At 39.3% G+C, this 25,941-nt stretch overlaps 2 protein-coding genes across 6 annotated transcripts; one reads left to right on the plus strand and one right to left on the minus strand.

Moving 5' to 3' along the window:
* Window positions 1-58: 58 nt before the first annotated feature.
* On the plus strand, window positions 59-5,325 carry rnf41l (ring finger protein 41, like). Of its 3 annotated transcripts, XM_084088797.1 has the most exons (9): window positions 59-196; window positions 1,493-1,603; window positions 1,766-1,874; window positions 2,196-2,402; window positions 2,533-2,672; window positions 3,118-3,144; window positions 4,335-4,497; window positions 4,583-4,703; window positions 4,773-5,325. In XM_084088797.1, the coding sequence occupies exons 4-9, from the start codon at window positions 2,197-2,199 to the stop codon at window positions 5,022-5,024; spliced, it is 909 nt and encodes a 302-aa protein (XP_083944923.1). In that variant the 5' UTR covers window positions 59-196; window positions 1,493-1,603; window positions 1,766-1,874; window position 2,196; the 3' UTR covers window positions 5,025-5,325. The 3 variants fall into 3 exon arrangements, with proteins under 3 accessions (XP_083944923.1, XP_083944924.1, XP_083944925.1); XM_084088798.1 differs by lacking the exon at window positions 3,118-3,144 and having other exon boundaries at window positions 60-196; XM_084088799.1 differs by lacking the exon at window positions 3,118-3,144 and having other exon boundaries at window positions 67-196; window positions 1,493-1,563.
* A 35-nt stretch (window positions 5,326-5,360) lies between these two features.
* virma (vir like m6A methyltransferase associated) lies at window positions 5,361-24,844 on the minus strand. 3 transcript variants are annotated; one of them, XM_084088795.1, is made up of 23 exons: window positions 24,760-24,844; window positions 20,646-20,758; window positions 19,490-19,576; window positions 19,296-19,344; window positions 18,817-18,979; window positions 18,605-18,730; window positions 18,013-18,240; window positions 16,635-17,829; window positions 14,132-14,656; window positions 13,737-13,891; window positions 13,480-13,562; window positions 13,159-13,252; window positions 12,434-12,978; window positions 11,968-12,203; window positions 11,356-11,835; window positions 10,794-10,926; window positions 10,591-10,707; window positions 10,307-10,467; window positions 10,028-10,124; window positions 9,652-9,818; window positions 9,220-9,566; window positions 8,971-9,114; window positions 5,361-5,715 (listed from the first exon to the last, which is right to left on the minus strand). In XM_084088795.1, exons 1-23 carry the CDS (start codon window positions 24,820-24,822, stop codon window positions 5,531-5,533), a joined length of 5,493 nt encoding a protein of 1,830 aa, XP_083944921.1. In that variant the 5' UTR covers window positions 24,823-24,844; the 3' UTR covers window positions 5,361-5,530. The 3 variants fall into 3 exon arrangements, with proteins under 3 accessions (XP_083944921.1, XP_083944922.1, XP_083944920.1); XM_084088796.1 differs by having other exon boundaries at window positions 10,307-10,464; window positions 18,605-18,733; XM_084088794.1 differs by having other exon boundaries at window positions 18,605-18,733.
* Window positions 24,845-25,941: the final 1,097 nt, after the last annotated feature.

Here is a 25,941-nt window from a genome sequence, read left to right on the forward strand (position 1 = left end):
AACGTAACGTCACATAAAGAGGGTGGAGTGCAGGAGCTTATGAGGAGCAAAAATCAACAGTAAAGAGAGAGTGTCAAAGAAACCTGACAGTAAATATTGCCTGCAAAAATTTGATCTAATCAAGCAGAGGTAAATGAGGCAAATTAAGGAGACGTCTGAGAAATTTGATCCCTGTCAAGCATCACTTACCAACCAGGCAAGTAGTGCAACCTACACTATATTTACCCTTACTTGTTTTATTTATATTCTTGTGCATTATACTAGCTTGACCATGCAGCTTTTGTACACAGTTATATCTCTGACATTTATTTACTGTTTTGTATTTTAATCAGTCCAATTTTCCAAAATCAGATCCTTACTGTCTTACATTAATGTGTTGTCATTCATGCTTTAGATTCATATTAACTGTAGAGATGGGTTATTGACGAACATATTCTACTTACAAGAAGTACTTCACAGGGGTTTCCACAGTCGAGGATATGTCAGGCAATTATTATTTCCAGTCCTGAAAATGATATGGAATAAAATACTAAATAAAAAAAGTCAAGGATATAGTAGTCTATGTCTATAGTCAAGCATTTAATGAAAAATAAAATATAATAATAATAATAATTATATATATATATATATATATATATATAATTATTATTATTATATTTTATTGTTATGCTCAGTCAGCTCTAGAATAATTAGTTAACGTTAGTTGTTCTTTGTGAGTACAATTGATATAAAGTATTAAAATAAAAACATTTGAAGTTATAAATGAATGGAGAAATCATGGAAAAGTTATGCCAATTCATTGGTCAAAATGTGAAGGAATACTGACTTTTTTATATATGGTGACTGTGATATGGTGACTTTATTTCATTTTTTATTTCAACTGTTTTAACTGATGCATGTGCACGGATGCACATCTGCTTGTGCCAATGTTTTATATACCGCTGCATGTCTGAAAGTGAGGCTACAATGTAGCCATGTAGAAAATAATCCAATCAGAGTGTGGGAAAGCGTAATCCGGTGTAATCCCAGCACAGCCATGAAGAACAGAGTGAGGGTGCCTAGACATAAACACAGCAGCACAGACAAACATCCTCTTCTTCATAAAAGAATTCATGATTATACAGTATTACCTCAACTGTGAATCTGTAATGGATTATTAATTTGACTGGAGCTCCACATTTTACAAAAGCAATCATTTATCATTAAATGCTCGAGCCACAAGCTGACACCCTGGATGTGATCAGTTGTGTTTCCCCTCACGTGGCTAGACAGGTGCAGGAACACTTGCACAGGTCACCTGTTAGTTTTAAGCTGTTGTTTTTGAGGAATGTGTACAGGATGAATTTTTTAAGTGTACTATTAGAAACATCAGAAATTTCCCATTGGATGTGTAGGATATTTGTGTAATCAAATATGTTTTTTTTTTGTTTTTGTTTTTTTTTATGTGGTCCCGGTGTGCCTCTCTCTGTGTATTTGTGTGTGGGGTTGCCAGGTGCTTCAGTCTCATTTGATCACAGCATGAACAAGAGTTTCCCAGAGGGTTTCCCCTCAGGATCTGGAAAGGTGTGTTGTTGTGTTCTTGCACATTAGATGAGCTGTACAGGTGAGAGTTGCTTAGCAAAGGTGCCTCATAAATTGCATTCCACACAATTTTATGCGCATTAAAGGGTCTATTTCCTAGTATTTAGCACAAATAAAGATGTCACACTGACCTCAGATCCCTAGTGAATTTCTGCACTCATAACCCCACCCACTCATGTTTCAGTCCAACAGCTGCCACCTGGCTGTTTCTACGACAACTGACCAGACCACCTTCAACAACCACACCTGAGAGAAGGAGAGAGGGGAACAGAAGATACCACAGACTCTGACAGGTAATGTCGTATAAATATATATATATATATATACATACATATTACAAGATGTTCATTTGCTAAATGTCTGTTTTTTAATATTATGACATTTATTTTAAAATTATAAATGTGCAAAATATGTAATCTTTGTATTTTCTGTATTTAATTGTTGGATCCATCCATCCATCGGTCCATTCTCCAAACTGCTTATCCTCTGTAGGGTCGCGAGTGTTTTGTTAGATTTTAAAATTAGGCATTTTTCCCATTATATCAATGTAACATCTTAACCATGAGGCATCTTTTTAGTTATTATAAGTATTTTACTGTGTGTGTGTCCTCTAGGATGGGCTACGATCTGGAACGTTTTGTAGGCTATGTAAACGAGGGTCTGCTGTGCTGTGTATGTCGGGATGTGTTAGAAGATCCTCTGCAGGCTCCGTGTGAACATGCCTTCTGCAGCTCCTGCATTCATGGATGGCTCATCCACCATAACAGCTGTCCCGAGGACCGCTTGCCTTTAGACATCACACATCTACGCCCACTATTCAGGTACCACAGATGTATTAAGCACCTGTATTTGAACAGAATCACTTCAGATAACTAATGTAAATGGCATTCATTTTATTTAATCATGCCTCTTACCTATTCAAATGACATACATGCGTATTGTGTGTTACAGATACATGAGGAATGACTTAGCAAGGCTGCAGTTGAGGTGTGTGTTCCGGCCACAAGGTTGTGAGGTCATATGTGCTCTGGAGTCTATTCATCGGCATGAGCAACAGTGTGATTACGCTTTGCTGAACTGCAGTAATGCAGGTACACATAAAAAAACATATATATATATATATATATATATATATATATATATATATATATATATACATACATATATATTAATATATAACTATATCTTAGTACCCGTACCCCCACTTTTTTGGCAGGGGGCAGGTGGCTACTGCCTCATTCAGACATACAATACAAAGCGCAGTTGTAACAGCAGATTAATGAATGTTGTACCCTCAAGATAGATCGCCTACTGCTGAGTAATCACGTTTTTAATTATTAATGAGGGACCCCCTCAGGCAGCCAATGAGGTGAAACGTTTATCTCAGGGTTAATACAATTGAGCTGTTCAGTTAATGAGCTAACAATGTCAGATTCTTGCACATAATAGATATGTATTAGTTTCAGTAAACCTAGTGCAGCATTCTCTAATCTTGGAAATATTTGTTTGTGTGTATGTATGTATTTAAATATGCAGGTGACGAGTACTTGTGTTACCGTTGTGGTAGGTGTTCTGTGTTTTATGTGTGTTTTGCAAACTCTGTGTGTCTTTTTCCTTGACAAGGTTTTTTCCACTTTATACATTTCAAAATTGTATTAATTTATCATTTTGTATTCAGATTTATAATTTGAAACAAATAATTTTATTATTTCATATTTTAACTTCAGAAAGAAAATTGGCAATAATAGCTGTACATTATACAGTAATTATTTATTATACAGCAAACTCAAAGACAGACATAAATTCATAAACACTTGCTGGAAACTTCGAGCATATATTACCATTCAAAAGTTTGAGGATAGTAAAATTAAACAACAACAAAAAACCTGTGATGTCGGGTTGGATTTTTTATTCATCAAAGATGCATAAAATTGACTAAAAGTTAAAGTAAAAGCAATGTTGAAAAAGATTTAAATTTCAGAGAAATGCTTTTCATCAAAGAATCCTGAAAAAAAAAAATTATCAAAAATTGATAATAATATAAAATGTTTCTTGAGAACCAAATCAGCATATTAGTATGATCGCATTGGTGTCATAACAGGAATACATTTTTAAATATATTAAAAAGGAAACCATTATATAACGTTTCACAATATTACGGTTTGTGCTGTATTTTTGATTAAATAAATGCAGCTTTGGTGAGCATAAGAGACTTCTTTCAAAAACATTCAAAAAATCTTACAGACCCCCAACTTTTGACCAGTAGTGTATATTTAAAATTATGAATTTATCATTTAGATAAAATAATATTTAGATTTATCATTTTAAGAGTTTTTTAATTTAATATTTAAAAAAATATTACTATACATTTCATTTATATCAAATGTTACGTTTCCTTCACAAAGACAATTGGCAGTAACAGCTGGACATACAGTGAAATTAAACAAAACACACAAAGGCAGTCATAAATTCAAACACTTTTGCTGGAAAATGTTGGCATGCATGGGAAAACATTATTGTTTTGTAGTTTTCAACCCATTCTTACTGATGCTAGCAATACTATCAAGTCATTTTTGCAATTTTGACAAATCCTCATTTGTCATCCAGCTAGATCATTTTAACTAGGGCCATCCTTAAAGATCAGCCCTGCTGGTTAGATGCTTTTTCAACTATTTTTCTCTGTGCATGAACATTTGCCTTGTGCCAGATTTTCTTCTTTCTTTGTTGTTTAATGTTTCTCTGCAATCGTTCAGGCTGCCCAGTCCAGGTGTCGCGGCGCTCTCTGGAAGCTCATCTGTGTGTGTGTGAATACAGCAGTAGAGTTTGCGCAAGCGGCTGTGGATACACAATCCTAAACAACGAGGAGGCCCAACACAACTGTGTATCAGAGCTACGAGCTGAGCTGGACATGCTCAGGTAGAAACATTCTGCTGAAGTCATAAAAATTGTGACCATGTAAATGCTGTAAGGTTAGAAAAATGTGTGTGTGTTTTTATTATAGGGCAGAATTAAACTGCAAAGTCGAAGAGGTGAGGCATGAAATGGAATCTCGCTTGGATTCCCAAAGACGACACATGGTGCAGAAGGAGAGTTTGCTGAGGAGTGAAATGGACGAACTTAAGGTACGATACTTTTCACGTCAACAGACTTTTTGTGTGCAGTAAGTCACTGACAGGTGTGTTTGTGCAAAGGGCCAGCTGTCCCGCGTCATGTCAGATGTCCGCATTTTACTGGGTGCAGAGAGAGCTCGCAGACAAGAGCTAGAGAGGGCAGAGCTTGAGAAGGCGGAGCTTCTTGAACTTTTAAAAAGGGAGGGGCTCAGACCAGCCACACCCTCTGAAGCTGTAGCTCCGCCCCCTGCTGAGGTGCCGAGAAAGCCAAGCCCACGAACCCTAGCTTTGGACTGCATCAAAAGGAAGAATAGAGAGGTGACAGTTATCTGAGGCGGCTGATTTTTACAATAGAACAGTAAAGAAGAAGGAACATATGATGCTAATAGAAAACCACTTCCTGGAACTCATCTTCTGAACAAAGCCCCACTATTGGATCTCTTCTGGGTAAACTGAATGAGTGCTATGTGATGAGCTAGGTGCTAAGATTAAACCAAATTGTGTAGTAATTTTTTTTTTTTTTACAATTTTGTATGTTTTTAGAATTTGAGGTTTGTTTTCCCATTTACAAGAACAACTGAGATGCAACAAATTCTGCTACATTTGTTGATATTAAAACAGTTTTGACAAATTACACTGTGGATTTTTATATAAAAATACACTCAAACATATCCTCACAAGAATTTAATCATATTTAACAGTTTTAAAAATGAGAGAGACACAAAACATGACAATGATATACACAATATCAGTCGGTGGTTGCAACAGATACAGCAGATCCACATCCTGATTGGTCCTTTAGAGCCTGACGGCTGAGTCTGCTTTGCTCAAGGCAGAGTTTAACGAGTGAATGAGCGGACATGTCGGCCCCGTCCGCCTCCGCTCCCTCCACTGCTGAACTTCCCTTGACCACGTCCACCGCCACTAACTCCACCTCCTCCCACACCAACTCCACCACTCAACCAGGACAGGCCTGCCCCTCTCCCTCTGTTGGCTCTGTCCCGAGGAGCCAATCGGTATGCACCTGAAGAGTTAGGAGAGAGGAGTCAGTAACTGTTTGATATAGCAGTAGGGTGAGCTAAAGAGCCATTTAAAACATTTAATTCATTACTGAGGTCTTTTTGCAACTTTAATGATTAGAAAGAAGTCACCGCTGAGGGAAACATCCAGAAGGTGCCACTGATGCCCCTTTTCCACCAAGGCAGTGCTGGTGCCGGTTCGGAGCCGGTGCCTACTCGCGAACCAGTTCTTTGTGTTTCGACAGCCAAAGAACCGGCTCTCAGCCAGGAAAATTGGTTCCAAAGCGGCACCAACTCTTTGCTGGACTAGAACCGTTCTTTTACCACGTCATGCTTACGTCAGGGGCTGGGCAGTGTTGTGCCTGAACGCGTTCATTGAACAATAAGTTCATGAACTCGTTCATATTTTGAGTGAACGTGAACTGAACGTACTGTATTACTGCCTGATGAACGTTATTGTGAACTCGTTCATTCTGGTGTCTGTGAACGCCACGCTCTCTGTTTAACTTAGTTCAATAGAGTGCCAGATTTCTATAGAGCCTTCCAGTCGAAAACCCGGCTAAAACACACCGTAAACCGGCCTTAAAGGGACTGTGTGTAGGAATTTCTCCCATCTAGTGGTGAAATTGTATTTTGCATTCAAACGAATAATGCTCTCCAGTGCCTCATTTTTTTAAATGTGCGCTGCATCTACGGTAGCCGTTATGTACCAAAAAGCTATGACAGGATGTCTTATAATAGCACTTCGAGTTTTCCTTCGGGTGAACAGGTTTGTTATTTAAAACAAACTGAAACTTGAAACAACGAAAAAAAGAATGCTACAATATGAATTACTGACTGTGAAAAACATTAACTATGGTAATTAGTAGTAATGCCTTCTTTACTCGTTATATTTTTTGAAGTACGTCGTGCAGTTAGATATCATCATCATCAGAGCCTTCTCTAACGTTACTTTAACGTTACTCAATAGCTGCTATTCATCAAAGAGCCTGTTTAACTTTTAACTATAAATGTTCTACTGTCTATATAATAAAGTACACAACCAAGCAGTGAAAAAAAGCTTGTAATTAAGACCGTAACATTGACTTACCTGTCGAGAAGAAAGCAGGCAACTTCAGGGTCTCTTTTGAAAGCTTTCTCCTGCATTAGCTATCCCTTGTTTTTGTTATCTCCGGTCACGTTTCCTTTTACGGTCTATTTTGGACTTTTTCGACGACAAGGACTCATCCTATGACTCAGCATATGTATGAATGAACGGTGTATAAATAACCGTGCAGTGCATCCTTTTAAACTTGCCGCGGCAGTGACAAGCGCCTCTCACTGCTCTGCTCCACCGCTTCTGCTGGCTTCAGTCACGTGACGCTGGTTCTGAACGAAAACGCGTTGTGGAAATGCATTGGCCTAGTACTTTTTGTCCCTCTCTGCTATTATAGTTTTTCAAGATGGCGGAACTACATGGAAGCCTCCGTGGACCTATGTATATTAAGATAATAAATTCTTCGTTTACGAGGATTAGTCTGATCATTGGCAGAGGTATTTGTACACCATTGAGGGCATATTTATTAATAAAAATATTGATTTTAGATAATAAAATACCTAAAAAGCTACACACAGTCCCTTTAATATTTAGCGGAAAAAACACCCAATCTGGCAACACCAGCCACCAGTGTCTACCGACTCTCTTGTTCGAACAAATCTTTTTTCGAGTCATTTCGTTCAATTAAGGGGCTTTAAATGTTATACTATTAACTGGCAAATTCCCAGAACACATCGACCTACGCAATCTTGATCATATTCTGAATTAGGAAATCATTATAATGCAGTCAAAAATTGTTTACAGGGAACATAAATAATTACTTTACCTTCCGAGTCTTTCGTTCATTTGTCACGTGACAGACGCAATGAATTGATCGTTCATGAACGACTCATCACTTACGTTACAAATCAAAACAAAAAGCAGCAAGGAGGCGTCGTATGATCATTTAAACAAGTTTTATGACAAGGTCGGCGAGGATGTGAAAAATTCTGACGCATAGCTTCAGTGTTAAAAAAACTGAAAATAATTGTCTGTGGTTCTATATGGGCTGTGGTAATCATTTTGAAAAATAATATCTCGCAGCAACATGGAAAAAAAAGAACTATGAACTAGTTCATTTTTGGAACTGTGAACTTAGTTCAAAATTTTGAGTATGAACTATGAACTGAACTTTGAACTAGTTCATGTAGAAAGTGAACTTTCCCAACACTGGGGCTGGGGGCGGGGTTATTGTCGAACTTCTTCTCGAACGTAACCTCCGTCTATAGTAATCCAGACGAGCAGCACAAATGTGTTCGAAACGTCTTCTTCTGACCCCAATATAGGATCGCAAAGCCAGGAGAAACATTTGCAGAAAGACGATGTAGTCCAACATTGTAATTGTTATGCTTGAAGTTGGGAAAGCTAAGACGTATGGCAACGTACACAGTGACGTAACGACGTTGTTCGCTGGGCTCTCTAGTCAGTGGAAAAACAAACAGGTTCTGAGAAGGTTCGCAAGTTGAACCAGCACCAGTTCCGAACCAGTTCTTTTTTGGTGGAAAAGGGGTATTAAATATCACCTAAGTTTAACCCTTTATGGTGTATCGTCAAAATGAGACAGAGAAAATTGCATTTAAAATACAATAACATTCAACCAAAAAAAAGTATATTTTAGTATTATCATGACATCCCCTTCAGCCAATAAATGTGCAACATGCTTGACATTTTGGACAACAAGGAAATGGAGACATTAGCACATTAGGTCACATGCTGTCAAGGCTCCATTGTGAGTTCATTTTAGACTAGGGAAAAACATATCAATTACATTTTTTTTTAAATGTCATTGTACATCCAAATGTGTTTTCTAAAGTTATAATTAAAGTTTCAAAAACTTAAACTTACAATTAATATTGTATACATTTTTATAATGTATCACTTAAGTTTAAAATAGGGTTTGACCAATGTTTTTTTAACAGCCAGTGGCTTAAAATATATATATAATTAATTTACTAATATAACTTTTATATTGTTAATTATTAATTTGTACTTTATTAAATAAATAATAATTAAATGTAATTATAAATTATGATAAAGTAAAAATATTTCAAAACAGAAAATGTGTGTTATCTATTCATTATCTACACAAGGCCTGTCGGTAGATTTTAGAAGTGATGTTTGATGGTTATTAAATGGCTATTTTATATTGTTTCTACATTATTTTTTAAAAAGGATGAAGGCCTACCTGTAGGTGGCTGTCTGGAGGGCAACGGTCGGGTGAAGTTGCTTTGTCCTCCACGTGGTTCACTGTAAGTCCCTCTGTGAGTGACAGCTGTCACCGGAGTGTTCCAAGTGGAGCCGCGACCACCTTCGCGGCGTTGATAGTTTCCTAAAACAAACAAATGATTTTAAATGATGTTTCACGGGTTTAATCAGCCACATATAAAAAGAGTACAGAGTATATATATGTGCTGAATTAAACATATGCGTGTACCAGCAAGCAGAACACTCTTTGGGGCTGGTGGAGTGAAGAAGCGGGTGTGACTCTGGAAGCCTCTCCCTCTGGTTCCTCCAGTGAACAAGCCTCTAGTCGGTGGCTTGGCTCCTCCTCCCTTTGGTGGTCGTTTGGGCAGGGACAGGCCAGTGGGTGGACCAACATCCTTGAACTCTGCGGCAAGGAAATCATCTACATGCATGGAAGGAGGCCGACTGGTGTTCTGCTTGCGCTGGCGGAAAATGTCATGTGGTCGACAGAGCTGGCCAAATGCACCACGACCCCGACCCCGAGGGGCTGCCATGATATGAGCTCGTTTTGCAGGCTCCACATAATCTGACTTCCCACTGCAAACAAAGAAAATGATTTGTAGCTTTACAGAGTTCATACATTCAAGGTAAATGAGTAATCTCAGACTAGAATGGTGTGTACCTGGATGTGATGAAGGTCTCATGTTTGTGCTTGCCCAGTCTGAAGCCTTTGGTTGGTTTGCTGTGTCCTGGGGAAGTGGGTTCACTGAGGAACGATCGTTCTAACTCTGCCTTCAGGTCTAAGTCTGGACAACACTGCTGGGCCAGAGCAACTAGGTCTACTTTCACCTGCGGCACATACATTTACAATGATCACATGAACCAATAAAAATGAAGAGTAATTTAAGATTCAGATTCACAAAAGTTGACTGAAATAATCTTAATTCTAAAACTTCCTCATTTGTTTTACCTTAAAACCTGCTAGCATCTGTTTATGTAGCTCTATTTTAAAAACATAAATATATATATTTTTGTTCCATCAAACACATGTTCCTCACCATGTCTACTTCTGTCTCCATCTCATCTGACTGGAATGGAGAGAACCACAGGGCCTTCAACTGCTCATCCAGGACATCTGAGAGAACATAAACTGTCCTGAAGTACAAGTGAGGGGAAAAAAAGAGAATGTAACATTGGAGACACATTTTCAGGATGCAATGATATGTCTATATAGTGTCTATATTAAAATTAGAAATACTGCATTAGAAACTAGCTGTAATAAAAATAAATTGTAATATTTTATTTTATGTAACAATTACTCTCTCTGTCCATATTACCTGTGATTGAACTGTGTCTGAAGGGGCTCGGGTGCAGGTAAAGTGGGCTCAGTTTCAGGCTCTACATTTGTTGGGGCATCTCCAGAACTTTCTATAATCTGTCGCAGTCCGGCCACATTCTCCAGCAGAGTTTCCAAAGACTCATCCTCCTTACAGAGCTTCTGCACACATGGGGAAATGAGTAGGAGAACGGAGTGGGAGAAGATTAATATGAGCGTCTCCTTTCATGCAGTCTTATAGGTCACAGTTTAATTATGATGTATAACCTAGGCTGCCACATGTACCATGATATGTTTCTCCAGTTCTGATAACGGATGCTCCCCTGAGTCCTCCTTCCACTGCAGCAGCTGCTTCATGTCGCTCACACTAAGCGCCAAAGATCGACTGTCTATGTCTTCATCCTATAGAGCAAAAAGAATATGTAAAAGCATATACATAGATGCATACACACACAAATAAATGCGAACTGATTCTGTTGTCGGCCTACCATAGCTTCACTGTTCAGAATCTGTCTCAAAAAGTCGAACAGGGCTGAAAGAAGCTCAGATAACTCTTTATTAAAGGACGTGGTTTCCCTGCGGATCAGAGAGGAAACGGCCAAGCTGTGTTTCTTCAGAGAGCTGCAACACAAACAGAAAATAATTAACCACAAATATATCACACACAAAAACATTTGTAATTTTCATATTACTGCAAAGTCATCTAGGGATGCTATGATAATTACTTTAATGTTATGGCTGATAACCGATAAACGGACTTAATAAATAAATAAATGAAAAAAATTATTTAAAATTAAATTCTAATATAAACTTTTTATTATTCTAATAAAAAATGTAGGCATCCCAACATTACAATGTACAGTATGAAAAATGGATATTCATTGTAAGAATTGCTAAAGATTACATCTAACTGTGTATAAAAATTCTATTTTAAAAGTAAAAGTAGTGGAAAATGACCATGCACAGTTAAATATCCAATATTTACCATTGAAAAAAAATAATATTAAGTGATAGATAAAAAATAAATAGACATCAAATGCACTGTGACACCTTTTGAGGTGATAGAGACCGTAATCGTGCTCTGTGAGAAACATCATGGTTCGCAGACATGTGAGCTGGAGCGCGTAGCTGCTGTGTGAATTTCCCAACACTTCCAACATCCCGTCACATATGCATGTCATCATGTCTCTGGTCGGCAGCGAGTTGGCCAGCTGCTCAGCCTCGGACACTGACGCTTCACCCGAGCCACTCACAACCAGTGACACGTCCTGGTCACAGAGTGACTGAAAAATGGAAGCTGTCAATTCAGCGTTCTGCTGTGCTGGCAGGCCGGCATCTGCAGGTAGGACAAGCATGGCCAGCAGGGAGGGAAGAAGTTCTGATAGTTTGTCCTCCACTTTCCCATCACTCCGCACCTCAATGCGTGCAGACCCACTCAGGAGAGCCAACATGGCCGTCTTGCAAGCCCGTTGAGATGCCAGCGAGTCGAGAAGGGCTAGTAACCTTAACAAACGTGAGCCAGCTGCCTCCCTAAATACACAACACACAATCCATTTGAGTATATACACACACACACACACACTAATCCATCCACAACCGATCTTATTCAAACAAATCCTCAAACTATGAACAAACTCCTTAATGTGATGAATGTGATCTTACTGCTGCATTTCCTCCTGCAGTTGCTCCAACAATGTCCTCATCACCAAAGTTGCAGTGGGTGCAGCAAGATCGCAGAGTTGTACACAAACACGGCGGAGCAAGGAGAGGAGAGGCGGACAGCTGCTGACACAAACGCACCTCAGTACTTCCTGTAATACTCGAGCCTGGGCATGTAAATGCACACTCCACAGCTTTCGTGTGTTCATTGCCACCCCAATGTCTTGCACTGACAGTGCCTGAGAGAGGAAGAGGGAGATGGCAAGAGATGAAAACAATTAAACTATTTTCTATAGATACTTTAATTAATAAACAAAAGAGTTACAGAAGCATACATTTCCTGCTTTTTTTTTCTTTCTTTTTTAAGACACTAGGCAGCTAACTAGGGTTTGGAACAGAGCTCCTGTAAGTGGGATAATCAGCAGCAAGCAGTGACAGGTGTTTGAAGCCGTATATGTGTGTTCAGTACCTGTGTGGTCTGCATGGGCAGAGGCAGAGGAAGCAGTTCTGACAGCAGACTGAGGCTGCTGTAGATGTTCTCTGGAGCAGCCAGTATAGAGTTCAACACTTCCTTCAACATCAGAGACCAGCTGTTTCCAGCCACGGTCTCCTCTGAACCCGTCTCCTGTTCACTGACCGCATGTGTGAAAGTTAACATTATCTCTGTCACGTCTCCCTGGATACACAGCTCCTCCGCATCTAGGCGACCTGTTGTCGGGGTGGAGCAGAGGATCTTGTGAAGGGCGACACAGACGGAGGGCACACGCACGTCACGGAACTCACAGGTTCCCCCGCAGAGCAGCTCTGTCAGCATGGCTCGGATGAGTCTCAGCGAGCAGGAGGCCACTGACAGCATCATGAGTCGCTGTGCTATTGGACCCATTGGCCCATGTAGTCGCCATGGCAGCAGCAGCAGTGATGTAAGCTTCTGGAGGACTTTAATAAAAGTATCCATGCCCTCTGCACTGAAGAGGGCTATGATTGCCTGGTTCCACTTCAAGTCTTTTTGCTGACCTGCACACACACAATGAGTCATGCCAGGACACGCAAGTTAATATTTTTATTGGTATTTACTAGTGTTGTCACAATATCATTTCAGTAGTCAATCAATACCAGTACCATCTAAACAATTCTCTATAACAACTTAGATATTGCAGCAAAACAAGCAAAGTTAAAGATTAAGGCATACAGTACCTGGCACTTTAGCTGGAGGGCAAGCAATGTGGCACAACACTCTGAGAGCACTTACAAGACCCACTCCATCTACTGTCATCAAGTTCTCCAGATTCTGGCAACGGAAACAGCAAAACTTAGTTTCTACACCATATTTAATAATACATGATATCTTAATTATTGTATGACCCATTCATATAAAAATAGCATTTGTGTATATGAGTAAAGGAGTTACAGTGTTTTATAATGCCTTGATCAATGCCTAGATAAGATGGGTATACATATCTCTATCTTAAAACCCCTAAAATTCCATAAAAGTTTTTATGTGGTTGATAAGCTCACCTGCTTTATGTACTCAATAAGTGTAGGGATGCCACTGATATCAAAATGTAATTTTTCAAGTGGCTCCAACCACTTAGACAGCTCTGAAAAACATATTTAATCATAGAGGTCAGATGTGAAAGCACTTACATTTGCTAAATTTATAAAAATGGCTTTTAAGGCCTTGGAAAAAAAACTTTCTTCTTAATAAAGCATGGGACTGGTGGTTTGGCTGACATTGAAGTGTTTGGTAGGCTGCAAAAGAGAAACAGGCTAACCTTGAAGCTTGGCATTGTTTTCATCAGCTTTGCAAACATTAAGAAGTGGAGTGGCATACTGCTCCATCATACGGAGATCACTTGACGTCTGAATCACCAGCAGTACAAGCATACAGGCATAGTTATATGTTACAGACTTCCTTGCTTTACCTTCCCTGAGAGAGTGAGAGACAGCCAGCAGGTTAGAGAGAACAAGACGTTTAGGAAGAAATATTAATTTTAAATAAAAATGACTATGGAGTGCCTCAGGGCTCTGTATATGGCCTATTTGAGTGTTAACCTCTGTATATGGTGTCAAAAAACATTTATCACATTCTTATTTGTCAAAATATAGATTGCCAAAATATATGCTTGATAAATCAGACATTATTTCAACCACTGTCATATATTCTCACCCTTGGCCCTCTTTTGCATGGAACTCTACCAGGTTGACCAGACAGCTGAGGTTATTATCCAAGCTAAAAGCGTGTGCAACAGCGTTTCGGCCTGTGCTGCTAAAGCCAATGAGATACAGGCTGTGAAGTGTTGCCAAAACATCTGGATTATCGCCATCTTCAAGCTCTGCCCCGTTTAGCTCAGCAACACCCTGTAATGCATGTAGAGCTTGCATAAGCCAGACCCAAAAACCATCATCGATCGACCCCTCTCCACCTGCAGGAGCATCTTCACCCTCAACCTCTGAAAGGGGCGTTAGCGGAGTCAAGTGAGAGGGTGGGGTCAGGTGAGTAAGGGGTGTGAGGAGACGAAGCAGCAAATTGGTGGTTTCGTGCTGGCTAAGGAGGAACAGGAGACCCTGTTGGGACTGGGACAGGAAACGCATCAGCTCTCTGACAGCCTGCAGGACTCCGATGTGGGCACATGTAGCCGAATACGACAGAACAACTGCCAGGGATTCCAGAAGGTGACATGCATGCATATATCTGTAAAAAAAAAAAAAAAAAACATAATTAAAGAGATGCTATATATTTGAACTTAAATGTACACCATGTAACTTTTGGCACTCTAGTGGTAAATAAACAAAACTTTATGTATATGACGAATTACGTCTGTACTGGTAGGGCTGTCGTGGCTGAATCGTTCTGAGCGGCTCAATATCACGATAAAAAAAAAAAAAATTAAATAAATAATAATAAAAAAAAAATTAAAAATTATATATATATATATATATATATATTATTATTATATATTTTTTTTTTTTGCTATACAAATAAGTGTAACAACGCGATCAGCAGGCACAAAGACAAAGGAGATTCAAAAATAAAACAGGCTTTATTAATAATCCAAATGCTCTGAATGAACACGCAGGAGAATAACGCAAACCACAATGCATAACAGACAACTGACCAAGAACAACAAACACGGCTTTATAAACAGTGGTAGAACGTAAAGGAAAGTAAACTAGACATATGTGAAACTAATACACAACTATAAAAACAAACATGGACAAACAAACCAATGAAACCGACACTAAACAGAGAAGGTAAATAGGAACTAAAGGAAGCAGAACAGAATGTCAAAATAAGGGGCCCCATAACAGAACATAAATCTGACAATAAGCTTGTTAGGCTATTGTTATATATATAACAGTTAGTTCTGATTCTCGAATCTGACTGGACCAGAGGCTTTCTAAAACTACTGATATTTCACCAGTATCAGCACTTGTCTCTGTGCGTTATAGAGAGGCTGTTAGTCAGTGCATTTGCGTAGTTACGGCACTAGGTGGCGCCAAGGGACTGTCTTTGAGTGAGTTATTAAACTGTTCATTCAACAAATACTTTCAAAAACGTTGATTTATTCATTAATGAAACAAGGTTTTGGAATTTTCAACTTTGAGCGCTACTTTACAAGGCTCAACCGACCAGCAATGTATCGCCGGGGTAACACTGAAGCTAATGCTTCACTTCATAGAGACCAATGTCATTGATTCAATGCATTGACCAACGCTGACGTCTTTTGAAATGATGCTACGACAGATATTGCATTCCTCTTCGAACATGGCAGCTTGACTTGACCTGAAGAAAGACAGACGCAGGTAACATGCTCAGTCGATATCTCTCTGATATCAGTGTCAGTTTAGGCTTGTTTAGTGCTAATCGGTCCCACTTTATATTATGTGGCTTTAACTACTATGTACTAACATTGAAATTAATAATTTGATACAATGGAATTATTGTGTACATACATATTTTTACATTGTACTTATATTTTAAAAATACCTGCATGTAATTACAGCTGTAATTACATTTGTAATTACACTGTTGACCCTTCCCTTACACCTTAACCCAACCTTAAACCAACCCATACCACCACACCTGTCCCTAACCTAACCTTACCTAAGTGTTTTACAATAAAACATGAACACAATAAGTACATTGTACTTACATTTCGATGTAAGTACATAGTACTTAAAGCCACTTAAAATAAAGTGGGACCAAATTACATTATTCACTCTTATCATTAAAGGCATAGTTCGCCCAAAAATAAAAATTCTGTCATCATTTACTCACCCTCAAGTTGAATTTTCATTTTTGGGTGAACGATCCCTTTAACTTATTCAATATACATGATTAAAGTGTAAAACATGGGCAAAGCAACGTGAACAACAACGTGAACATCAATGTTTCTTGCGTTTCTCTGCAGATGGCTTGTCAGTACCTCGGTATTACAATATTGCAATTATTGCGATTGTCGCCCCCCCTGATCGAAATAGTCAGAATATAAACACATATAGGCATACCGTAGTGATTCAGGATAAGACAAAAACACAGATTGGAAGATGGATTCATGATGTACTCGTTCATTATATACATTTTGAACATAGTTACTAAATAGCGTAGCTTTAATATTAATTATCACAAAAAATAAGATGTATCAGTTTTGTAGCCACATGATACTGACCTATACAGTGTTGGATAGGGATCATCCCGCTCTGGTGGCCCAGTAATCCGGGCATTGGTGGGAAAAGCTTTCCCAGGTGGCTGTACCATACAGTGCGGTGCTGTCTCCAGCAGGTGGAGCAGTTCCTCCAGGAGACCTTGCAGCTTCTCCAGGTCACCTTCTGACAAAGAGGCAGATTCCAGCAAGGTATCGATGTCCATTGGGCTTTCCCGCTCTACCTCTTGCGTTTCCCCCTCTCTCTCCTCTCCTTCCCTCTCAGTGCTTGCTCGGTCTCTCTCCCCTGCTTCTCTCTCGCTCTCCTCTCGCTCACCCACCTCCCCCGTGGCATGCCGTTCGGCCCAAATGCTGGCTGTCCTCTGCAGGTCAGTCAAAACCTCATAAAAATGTCCCTTATGTAAAATAGCTGCACCTGCCGTTGCGACACGTACGGTCTGGTCCAACAAAAACAGATCCAGCAGACGCTGGTACCCACTTGTTCCATCATTGTCATGGTGGTGGTCTCTGAGCAGGGCCTCAATGGCCTTCGGCTCACTGATGATACTGTCGAGAGAGCGCAGCACGTAGAGTTTCAGAGTGGATGAAACGTGCTCTGCAAAAAGCAACCCCAGGAGGCTGCCAACAATCCCTTTCTCCAGCAGATCCTGCACCACCAGTGCACCACAGTCGGCCAGGGCAGAGGCTAGTTTGGTTCCTGCTTTGAGCTGGCGCAGGTTCAAAGCTATGGGTTGTGCCAGGGCAGAGTCCAAATTAAGAGCTTCACAGCTCCAGTCGACCAACCGCTTCAACTTTTCGCTCAGCACATTAGGGTCCTTTAGAGAGAGGAAGCTCAATCCTTTTACTAGAAAGGCAGGGATTTCCTCTAATGCAGTTACCCAGCCTGCCCCTCGCTCTGCCCCCTGCCCCTCCCCCCAGGCCTCTAACAGCTCTGAGAGTTTAGCTGCAGACTCCGCCCACGAGGAGCTTGAGTCCTGGACATCAACCGTTTTGAGGCGTTTTAGCTCCGCCTCATATCGCGTGATATGCGGAGGGTTGAAGTGCTGGAGGGGTCGGAGGTCACGCTCGTACGGATCGTACTGAACAGTCGGGAGTGAGGCGAGGTCCTCAGGTGTGTAGTCTAGGTCAAAGGCAGGCAGCTTGAAAGCCCCACTCTCCAAATCCTCCTCATCACTGGATATCTGCTCATATCCATCATCACCTGTAGACAAAAAAACAAAACACGTCACACACGAGTTGCCTTTCCAAAGCACAAATGGAAAACCTGTTACACTGTCACTGGCTGAGCAAATCTAGCAAATAACAATTTCAATTAGAGAGGATTATTTGTCCACACACGTGAAATATCTGGGTAATTTTTCCCCTGAACACCTGGTTTACTCACCTTCTGCATCTTCATCTGTCACCTCATCACCCACTTCATCTTCCTCATCTTCATCCCCCTCGCTTCCCTCAGACGGCACATCTTCATCCACCTCATCATCAGCCGGTCCCTCTTCGTCGTCCTGCTCTGCGTCCGAGTAGGTCTCCTCAGCAGGAAGAGAACCTCGCTCAGGTGAGACAGGCTCCAGGTAATCATCACCCTGTTCTGTGTTCTCCACCTTCACTGGACCTAAAGCACAGACAACACAGCCAAGTTCAGTGCTCAGCACTACTTTTTTTCAGTTTAAGGGTCAGAATATAACAAAAATGCAATAATAAAACAATGCTAAATAATATATAGTAAAGTTCACATTGAATTTGTTTTTCCATTTAAACCAGGTTTAAATATTGAGCAAAGAAATATTGATACAAAATGAAGAAATAATAAGATTATATGAAAAATAAAAACTTTTAATTCCAGTTTTCACTCAAATTGTTATGGCTATAACATATTATTTGACATGCATTATCAAAAATGTATGAAATTAGGAAAACTCAAAACAGAAGCACTCTGACTACCACTGTATATATACATCTTTTCCACATGGACATACATTGACCAGGTGCAGGTAGCGCCTCCTCCTCATCGTCGTCTGGAGGAGGTGGTCCCGGTGGGGTCCGCGGCCCTCTGGGTTGTGGTCTGGGTGGGCTGCCGTTAAACTGCTCTTCATTCTCCCACTCTGCTAGAAATTCACAAACACTCACGTTTAATTTTTCACATGAAGCAATGACATTACATATCTGTGTATAAAATGTTTGTGCTGACCAAGTTTAATGTTCCTCTTGGATCCCAGCTGCTGCTGAGGTGGAGGGGGTGGAGGAGGTGGTGGAGAGTCCCGCTCGTGGCTGTGAGGTCGCTCTGCCGTACCATACACTGCCACCGTCAGGCATGTGTACCATCCACGCAGGACCAACCCATCTGTGTTTATCTTTAATAACACAAAGAAAACATTTAAATTTGGGCATGGTGTGAGAATCTAGAGGGGTGGAGCAAAAAGACTCGCTCAGTCTAAAACACAAATGAAGGCTGATTTGCATACAAGCCATGTGAGAGCAGGAGCTGAGAGCTTTAGTCATTACAGAGGCATGTGCAAATATATTGTGGATTCGGGAAAATGCTTTTGAAGTATTTATTGAGCAGAGGAAAGCTGCCGTCAGCAGTTTTGGAGAAACCACAAACATATTGGTCCATGCATGTTTTTACATGGAAATACGATGCTGGGCTGTAATGAGGGGGTCTCTTACCTTTCCATTAGGCCTGAAGATGATTGATTTGTTCTCATCATACTCGAGGCTAGTGTGAAACAAACACCGACATCAATGATTTGAACAATCAAAGAGTACATGCATCTATTCAGCTATAGATTTGTGAGATGGAATACTATATTTCTCACTGAGCTTGTCCTACACAGGTGTGTATGTGTGAGTTTATTTAGTACCTGCCCAGCCTGTCAAACACTGGAGCGTTGGGTTTGGACACATTGTTGAAGAACAGGTCCAACTGGAATGCGTGAGGGGCTGTTTCCCTGAAAATACACAGGAAGGGGGCATTGTAACCGTCAAAAACCAAACCTGAAACCCCTATTTGCCATCAGCAGCCACCTTCTGTCTAATCAAACTTCCTGTAAATCAGTTAGCCAGCAGGAATCATTTTAGAAATCCCTCTTTTTCAGTACAGATTTATTGTTACATATTTAACATGATCATTTAAAAGGAATAGAATAAGAAATCATTTTTTGTTTGTCCTATCAAAACAAACTTTTCTTTTCTCTCATTGTTCTCGAGATCAGGGATGAGATCATGGGAAAAGCTGAGAGTGGTCGGAGAATAAGGGGTGTGGTGGATTTGTTTTTAAAGAAAGAACAATAGCGACCACAGAAACCTTTTCCAATTTCCTCAACTGTCCTCCAGCCATTCCACTTGTGAGGATACCACAGTATAACTCATGTCCTATTGTGCACTACAGAAGCACTGGGACAGTTTGTACACACTGTAAACATGGCAGAAGCGCTGTTAACTGTCATAATATATGTAGTGAAAATTAGGGATGTTAAAAATGGCATATTTACAATATTGTCTAATCGGTGGATTGTCTGAATGTGATTTTTTTTTCAGCAAGGATGCATTAAATTGACATTAAAAACATTTATAATGTTACAAAAAGATTCAAAATACAAAAGATGACTTAAACTTAGTAATTATATTTACATTTTACTGATGTCATTCATTGGTTCTTTAAAGGGAATAAGACATCACATAACTTCTCTGAGATTTATAGCTTTTAGAATGCCAGCATGAAAAAAAATGCTATTTCTTGAAATTCATCATATTGTGTTTGAAAATATGAATAGCTAAAAAATAAAAAGTTGCCCTTATTAACCAACTAGTTGGTGGTTGGACGACCAGTCAACCATCCTAAACCTTCCTTAATGTTAGAACACTTTCATGCAGTGTGGATGGCACATATGATAAAAAATAAGCAGTGAATATGTAGAGAGATTCAATAGTAGTAGCTTGATTCTTTATAGACATGATTGTTTGCTGTCGTTTTAGATAAGACACTCTTTGAGTGTGTGTGAGTTTTTGTTTTCTCACCCAAATGCTCTGCTGTCAGGCAGGTTGCTGTGTGCTTTGATGCCAGGGGGAATGACTCTTACTTCTGTGATCAGGACACCGTAAGGAAACCGCACAACATCCACATTTGTCAACTTGTAAGAGAACAGACACAGAAAAATGTTAAGAAGCTTATCAAGACAAGGATGAATGTAATCACAGATAGACTGATGCAAAGGCTAGATCTCTCATAAACACACCCAGACTGAGCAGCCGAGCAGAAAAACAATCAGGCTTATTCAACCGTTAAAGTCTTGGAATTAAGATTCCTATGGTTCAAGGTATTCAGAAATGCAAAAGCATTCTCCGAAAACAAGTTCTTTTTGAAAATGGCAGAACCTCAACAAACTGTCATGGGGCAACAGGCCTGTCCAACCTGTTTCTAAAGAGCTGTTGGAATACACCGGTTGGGTGGCAGATCACTGCAACAATACTAAAGCACTAACCACAAGCATACATATACACACCCAAACAAGACCAAATTCCAGGACAAGAGACCTGTTTCCAGCCTTTACTAACAGGATACCACGTAAAACACTGGAGCGAGGAGAAATGTAAGCAGCATGTAAAGAAACTTAAGATACAGGATTAAAATCCATCCATGCCATGTAATCAGTTAAGAGGAACTATAATTGATCTTTATAGTTAACCAATTATATTATGCTGAAAGCATATGAGGTCTGTTCTCGTTAGGTGAGGACATTATTTTAGAGAGGTGAATGTAACGAATGCATGTTTTGTCAACATCAAGTCACGTTTTCACTCTTGGGTTAAATTTCTGGATATGATGATTGAAAAAAACAGAAGCGACTGATCATGAAAAACACAATAGAAATAACCAGGCTGACTAAGAAAAGACTACATTGAATGAGAGTCCTTAAAGGGATACTGCACCTCAAACTCCTCCTCATGCTGTGCCAGTTGTGCACGTCTTATTTTCTTCATATACAACCCCAAATCAGAAAAAGTTGGGACACTGTACAAATTATGAGTAAAAAAGGAATGGAATAATTTACAAATCTCATAAACTTATATTTTATTCACATTAGAATATAGATAACATATAAAATGTTGAAAGTGAGAAAATGTATCATTTTAAGGGAAAAATAAGTTGATTTTAAATTTCATGGCATCAACACATCTCAAAAAAGTTGGGACAAGGCCATGTTTACCACTGTGTGGCATCCCCTCTTCTTTTTATAACAGTCTGCAAACGTCTGGGGACTGAGGAGACAAGTTGCTCAAGTTTAGGAATAGGAATGTTGTCCCATTCTTGTCTAATACAGGCTTCTAGTTGCTCAACTGTCTTAGGTCTTCTTTGCCGCATCTTCCTCTTTATGATGCACCAAATGTTTCTATGGGTGAAAGATCTGGACTGTAGGCTGGCCATTTCAGTACCCGGATCCTTCTTCTACGCAGCCATGATATTGTAATTGATGCAGTATGTGGTCTGGCATTGTCATGTTGGAAAATGCAAGGTCTTCTCTGAAAGAAACGACGTCTGGATGGGAGCATATGTTGTTCTAGAACTTGGATATACCTTTCAGCATTGATGGTGCCTTTCCAGATGTGTAAGCTGCCCATGCCACACGCACTCATGCAACCCCATACCATCAGAGATGCAGGCTTCTGAACTGAGCGCTGATAACAACTTGGGTTGTCCTTGTCCTCTTTAGTCCGGATGACATGGTGTCCCAGTTTTCCAAAAAGAACTTCAAATTTTGATTTGTCTGACCACAGAACAGTTTTCCACTTTTAAATGAGCCTTGGCCCAGAGAAAATGCCTGCGCTTCTGATCCTGTTTAGATATGGCTTCTTTTTTGACCCATAGAGTTTTAGCTGGCAACGGCGAATGGCACAGTGGATTGTGTTCACCGACAATGTTTTCTGGAAGTATTCCTGAGCCCATGTTGTGATTTCCATTACAGTAGCATTCCTGTATGTGATGCAGTGCCGTCTAAGGGCCCGAAGATCACGGGCATCCAGTATGGTTTTCCGGCCTTGACCCTTACGCACAGAGATTGTTCCAGATTCTCTGAATCTTTGGATGATATTATGCACTGTAGATGATGATAACTTCAAACTCTTTGCAATTTTTCTCTGAGAAACTCCTTTCTGATATTGCTCCACTATTTTTCGCCGCAGCATTGGGGGAATTGGTGATCCTCTGCCCATCTTGACTTCTGAGAGACACTGCCACTCTGAGAGGCTCTTTTTATACCCAATCATGTTGCCAGTTGACCTAATAAGTTGCAAATTGGTCCTCCAGCTGTTCCTTATATATACATTTAACTTTTCTGGCCTCTTATTGCTACCTGTCCAAACTTTTTTGGAATGTGTAGCTCTCATGAAATCCAAAATGAGCCAATATTTGGCATGACATTTCAAAATGTCTCACTTTCAACATTTGATATGTTATCTATATTCTATTGTGAATAAAATATAAGTTTATGAGATTTGTAAATTATTCCATTCCTTTTTTACTCACAATTTGTACAGTGTCCCAACTTTTTCTGATTTGGGGTTGTAAAATAATCCATCTCTGTGGGTCAATATAACGGAAATGTACGGGACCTCCAGAGCTGACACTTTGAAAACCATGCGAAATGAGCCCCATGGTAATCCACAGAACCTCAGTTAATGAAACAATACATTCTGAAGCAAAACGATAGGTGTGTCTAGGATAAATACTAATATTGAAAACTTTAACTATAAACCATCGCTTCCTGACAACTGTCATATGAGTTCAAGCTTGACATAGGCTAAACATCAGAATGTTATGATGCGTGGGAAGTGAAATCCTCTACTTTTTTGCGCTTACATTGCACTTCCCAATGTGCTGATATTTAATTCAACGTAAACTTGCGTTATATGGACTCTCAGAGATTTTTTTTTTTTTTTTTATCTCTGCTTGTGTTCCACAAAAGAAAGTAATGTACATAAGGGACAGCATGAGGGTGAGTAAATTAAGAGAGGATTATATAACAGTACATTATATACAGTATACAGAATCACAAGATCCACAGAACAAAACATTCAAGCAACCATGGTCAAATCTCAAAGTCGCATGAAACAGAAGTTGCGAAAGGTCTTTTCTTTCCTATTGTGATGTATATCCGGGTGAAACGGCTTCTCAAACAAGAAAAATTTAGGGCAGGACTTGATTTTGTCCATCTGGAATTGATTGGATGGTTGTGGTTCGCTATTGCAGTGATGTCATGTGAGTGACAGGTTGTCCTGCCCTCATGCCAGTAAACACGTCATCAGAGATGTCGTTGCAAGTGGACGTCATTTTGTTTAAAGATTATGAGGGCACATGCATTAAAAAATAATAATGATATGCAAAGATAAATCATTGCTAATAAATACTGCAATATTACATAAAAAAGAAAAGAAAAAAGAATTACCCATTTTGATTACATGGTGACTTGACTTTACAAAAAGGCGGGGACTAAGTTAAATAAATCAAAACTGAAATATTAATCTCAAGCTAAATGATACATTAAATACAGAGGGTCCAAGTCCCTCACACATTTTCACCCCCGGCTACCTCAGTAAAGTTCTAAACATTACAGACAATCTCCTTGTTTACATGCACATGCGGTGCTGTCACATAAACATGTCCGTGCAGAGGCGTTACTGCACAAACAACGGCTTCTACTTAAAACAAAATATGAGCATGTTATTGTCAAATAAATCTAATCGTTGATTTATCACAGTATATGCTACTTGTTAATAGAAACTACACATATTCTGCTGCCAACAACAACAATAGCCACAAGTTTGTTTGCTGCGTGGAAGAACTTACACCTAATACAGGTTTGCTCTGCCATACAACATCTATAGTCTGATAACGTAATTGTTTTAAATTAAGAATAACATGTGTTACTATGAAAATGTGAGTTCTATCTTGAATGAATTGAATATGTATGAATTACTATGCTAATTAGCAAGCTAACTGTTTACAGCGCACAACGCGTTATTACAATGGAAACTTTAAGAACGCGCAAAAGAAATGAATGTCTGTTAGACTTTACAGTCTCTGCAACATGCTGTTAAAAGACACGGGTAAATATGGAAAACTCCGCAAGTTTACCTCTGCACTTTGATGCTTAAACGTGTCTAGAAAGAGCAGCTCCATTGCAGAATCCCCCGCCATCTTTCTTGGTCACATTAGGACTTCCGGTAAAGAAAATACTTCCGGAGTTGAAGGCATACATCACTGTCGGTTGTGTTGTTGCTATCAATAGATTTGAGTGAATGCGCTAAAACATTTCAGTAAAGTCATATATATGAACAAAAATATTGAATAATATAATAATATAGTGGAATAATTGAGTGATTCTCGCAAATAAATGAAAGAAGTCCAGTGCTGTTGGAAATAGGCAGATAATAAATTGGGGTATTTTTAACTCATAAGGAATGAGACCCTTTTTTATGGAAGCATCAGGCAAGTTAAACAAGAAGATAATCCTTTGGTGAATTATATAAAGTCATATGAGTCACTTTCCATCTAAGATTTTGTACATGCTTCATTTTTTCCTCTTTGCAACCCCCTTAAATGTCTGAAGATTATGCTTTTGTTTATTGTACTGAATATGCTTGAATTTTGAATGGTTTATTTTATAAGCATAAACCTGTTTAAGCCGACACAAAATTTAGAAAGGCCTATATGACTAGAGATTTAATTAGGCTACATGTCATTTGTGTATATTTTCATATGCATATTATTGTTCCCTAATTGAGTTTGTAAATTTATATTGTTCAATAAATATTATTAATAATAAATAAAAACAAGTTAAACAAGAGAGTAATTTCACTGTAGCCAATATAGCATTTACAGAAGATTATAACATATAAAAAACATATAATTATGGGTTTCCATACACAAATTTATGTCAAAGACTTTAATCGTTTTGCTTTACCATTTTTACATCTCATAATAACATAAGGAAGCTTCTTTACAAATTATGCATCGTCATTCTCCTAAGGACCTGAAAGAGTCTGATAACAGGTGCTAACAAAGAAAACATTGCTAAAGGGTAGGCTAATAAAAGCACTCAAACTTTGAATTAAGAAAAATGTTGAAATCCTTCAGTGATTTTCACACCTAACACTTGTCGCACACACAGCACTGCTGGAGGCGCAAGAGGTTGGGCAAGAGTTGTGTACATACTCTCTGTTTATGACATAAAGCACTGAGGTTTGTTAAACTATCAACTGAAGTCATTAAATGCAACAGTTTTGCTTCTGTTGCATTTAATGACTAACAAACATG

The sequence above is a fragment of the Abramis brama genome, assembly GCF_963993115.1.
Source record: "Abramis brama genome assembly, chromosome: 17".
NCBI classification, from domain to species: domain Eukaryota; kingdom Metazoa; phylum Chordata; class Actinopteri; order Cypriniformes; family Leuciscidae; genus Abramis; species Abramis brama.

Bases quoted from the DNA above. Each gene is read 5' to 3' on its own strand.
- rnf41l (XM_084088797.1), top strand. From the start codon at position 2,197: ATGGGCTACGATCTGGAACGTTTTGTAGGCTATGTAAACGAGGGTCTG. The intron at 2,403-2,532 runs GTACCACAGATG...TGTGTGTTACAG, and splicing joins CATCTACGCCCACTATTCAG to ATACATGAGGAATGACTTAG. The intron at 4,498-4,582 runs GTAGAAACATTC...TTTTTATTATAG, and splicing joins GCTGAGCTGGACATGCTCAG to GGCAGAATTAAACTGCAAAG.
- virma (XM_084088794.1), bottom strand. From the start codon at position 24,822: ATGGCGGGGGATTCTGCAATGGAGCTGCTCTTTCTAGACACGTTTAAG. The intron at 13,892-14,131 runs GTGAGAATATAT...TCACTCTCTCAG, and splicing joins CATGCAAAAGAGGGCCAAGG to GGAAGGTAAAGCAAGGAAGT. The intron at 12,979-13,158 runs GTACTGTATGCC...GTGTGTGTGCAG, and splicing joins CCCTCCAGCTAAAGTGCCAG to GTCAGCAAAAAGACTTGAAG.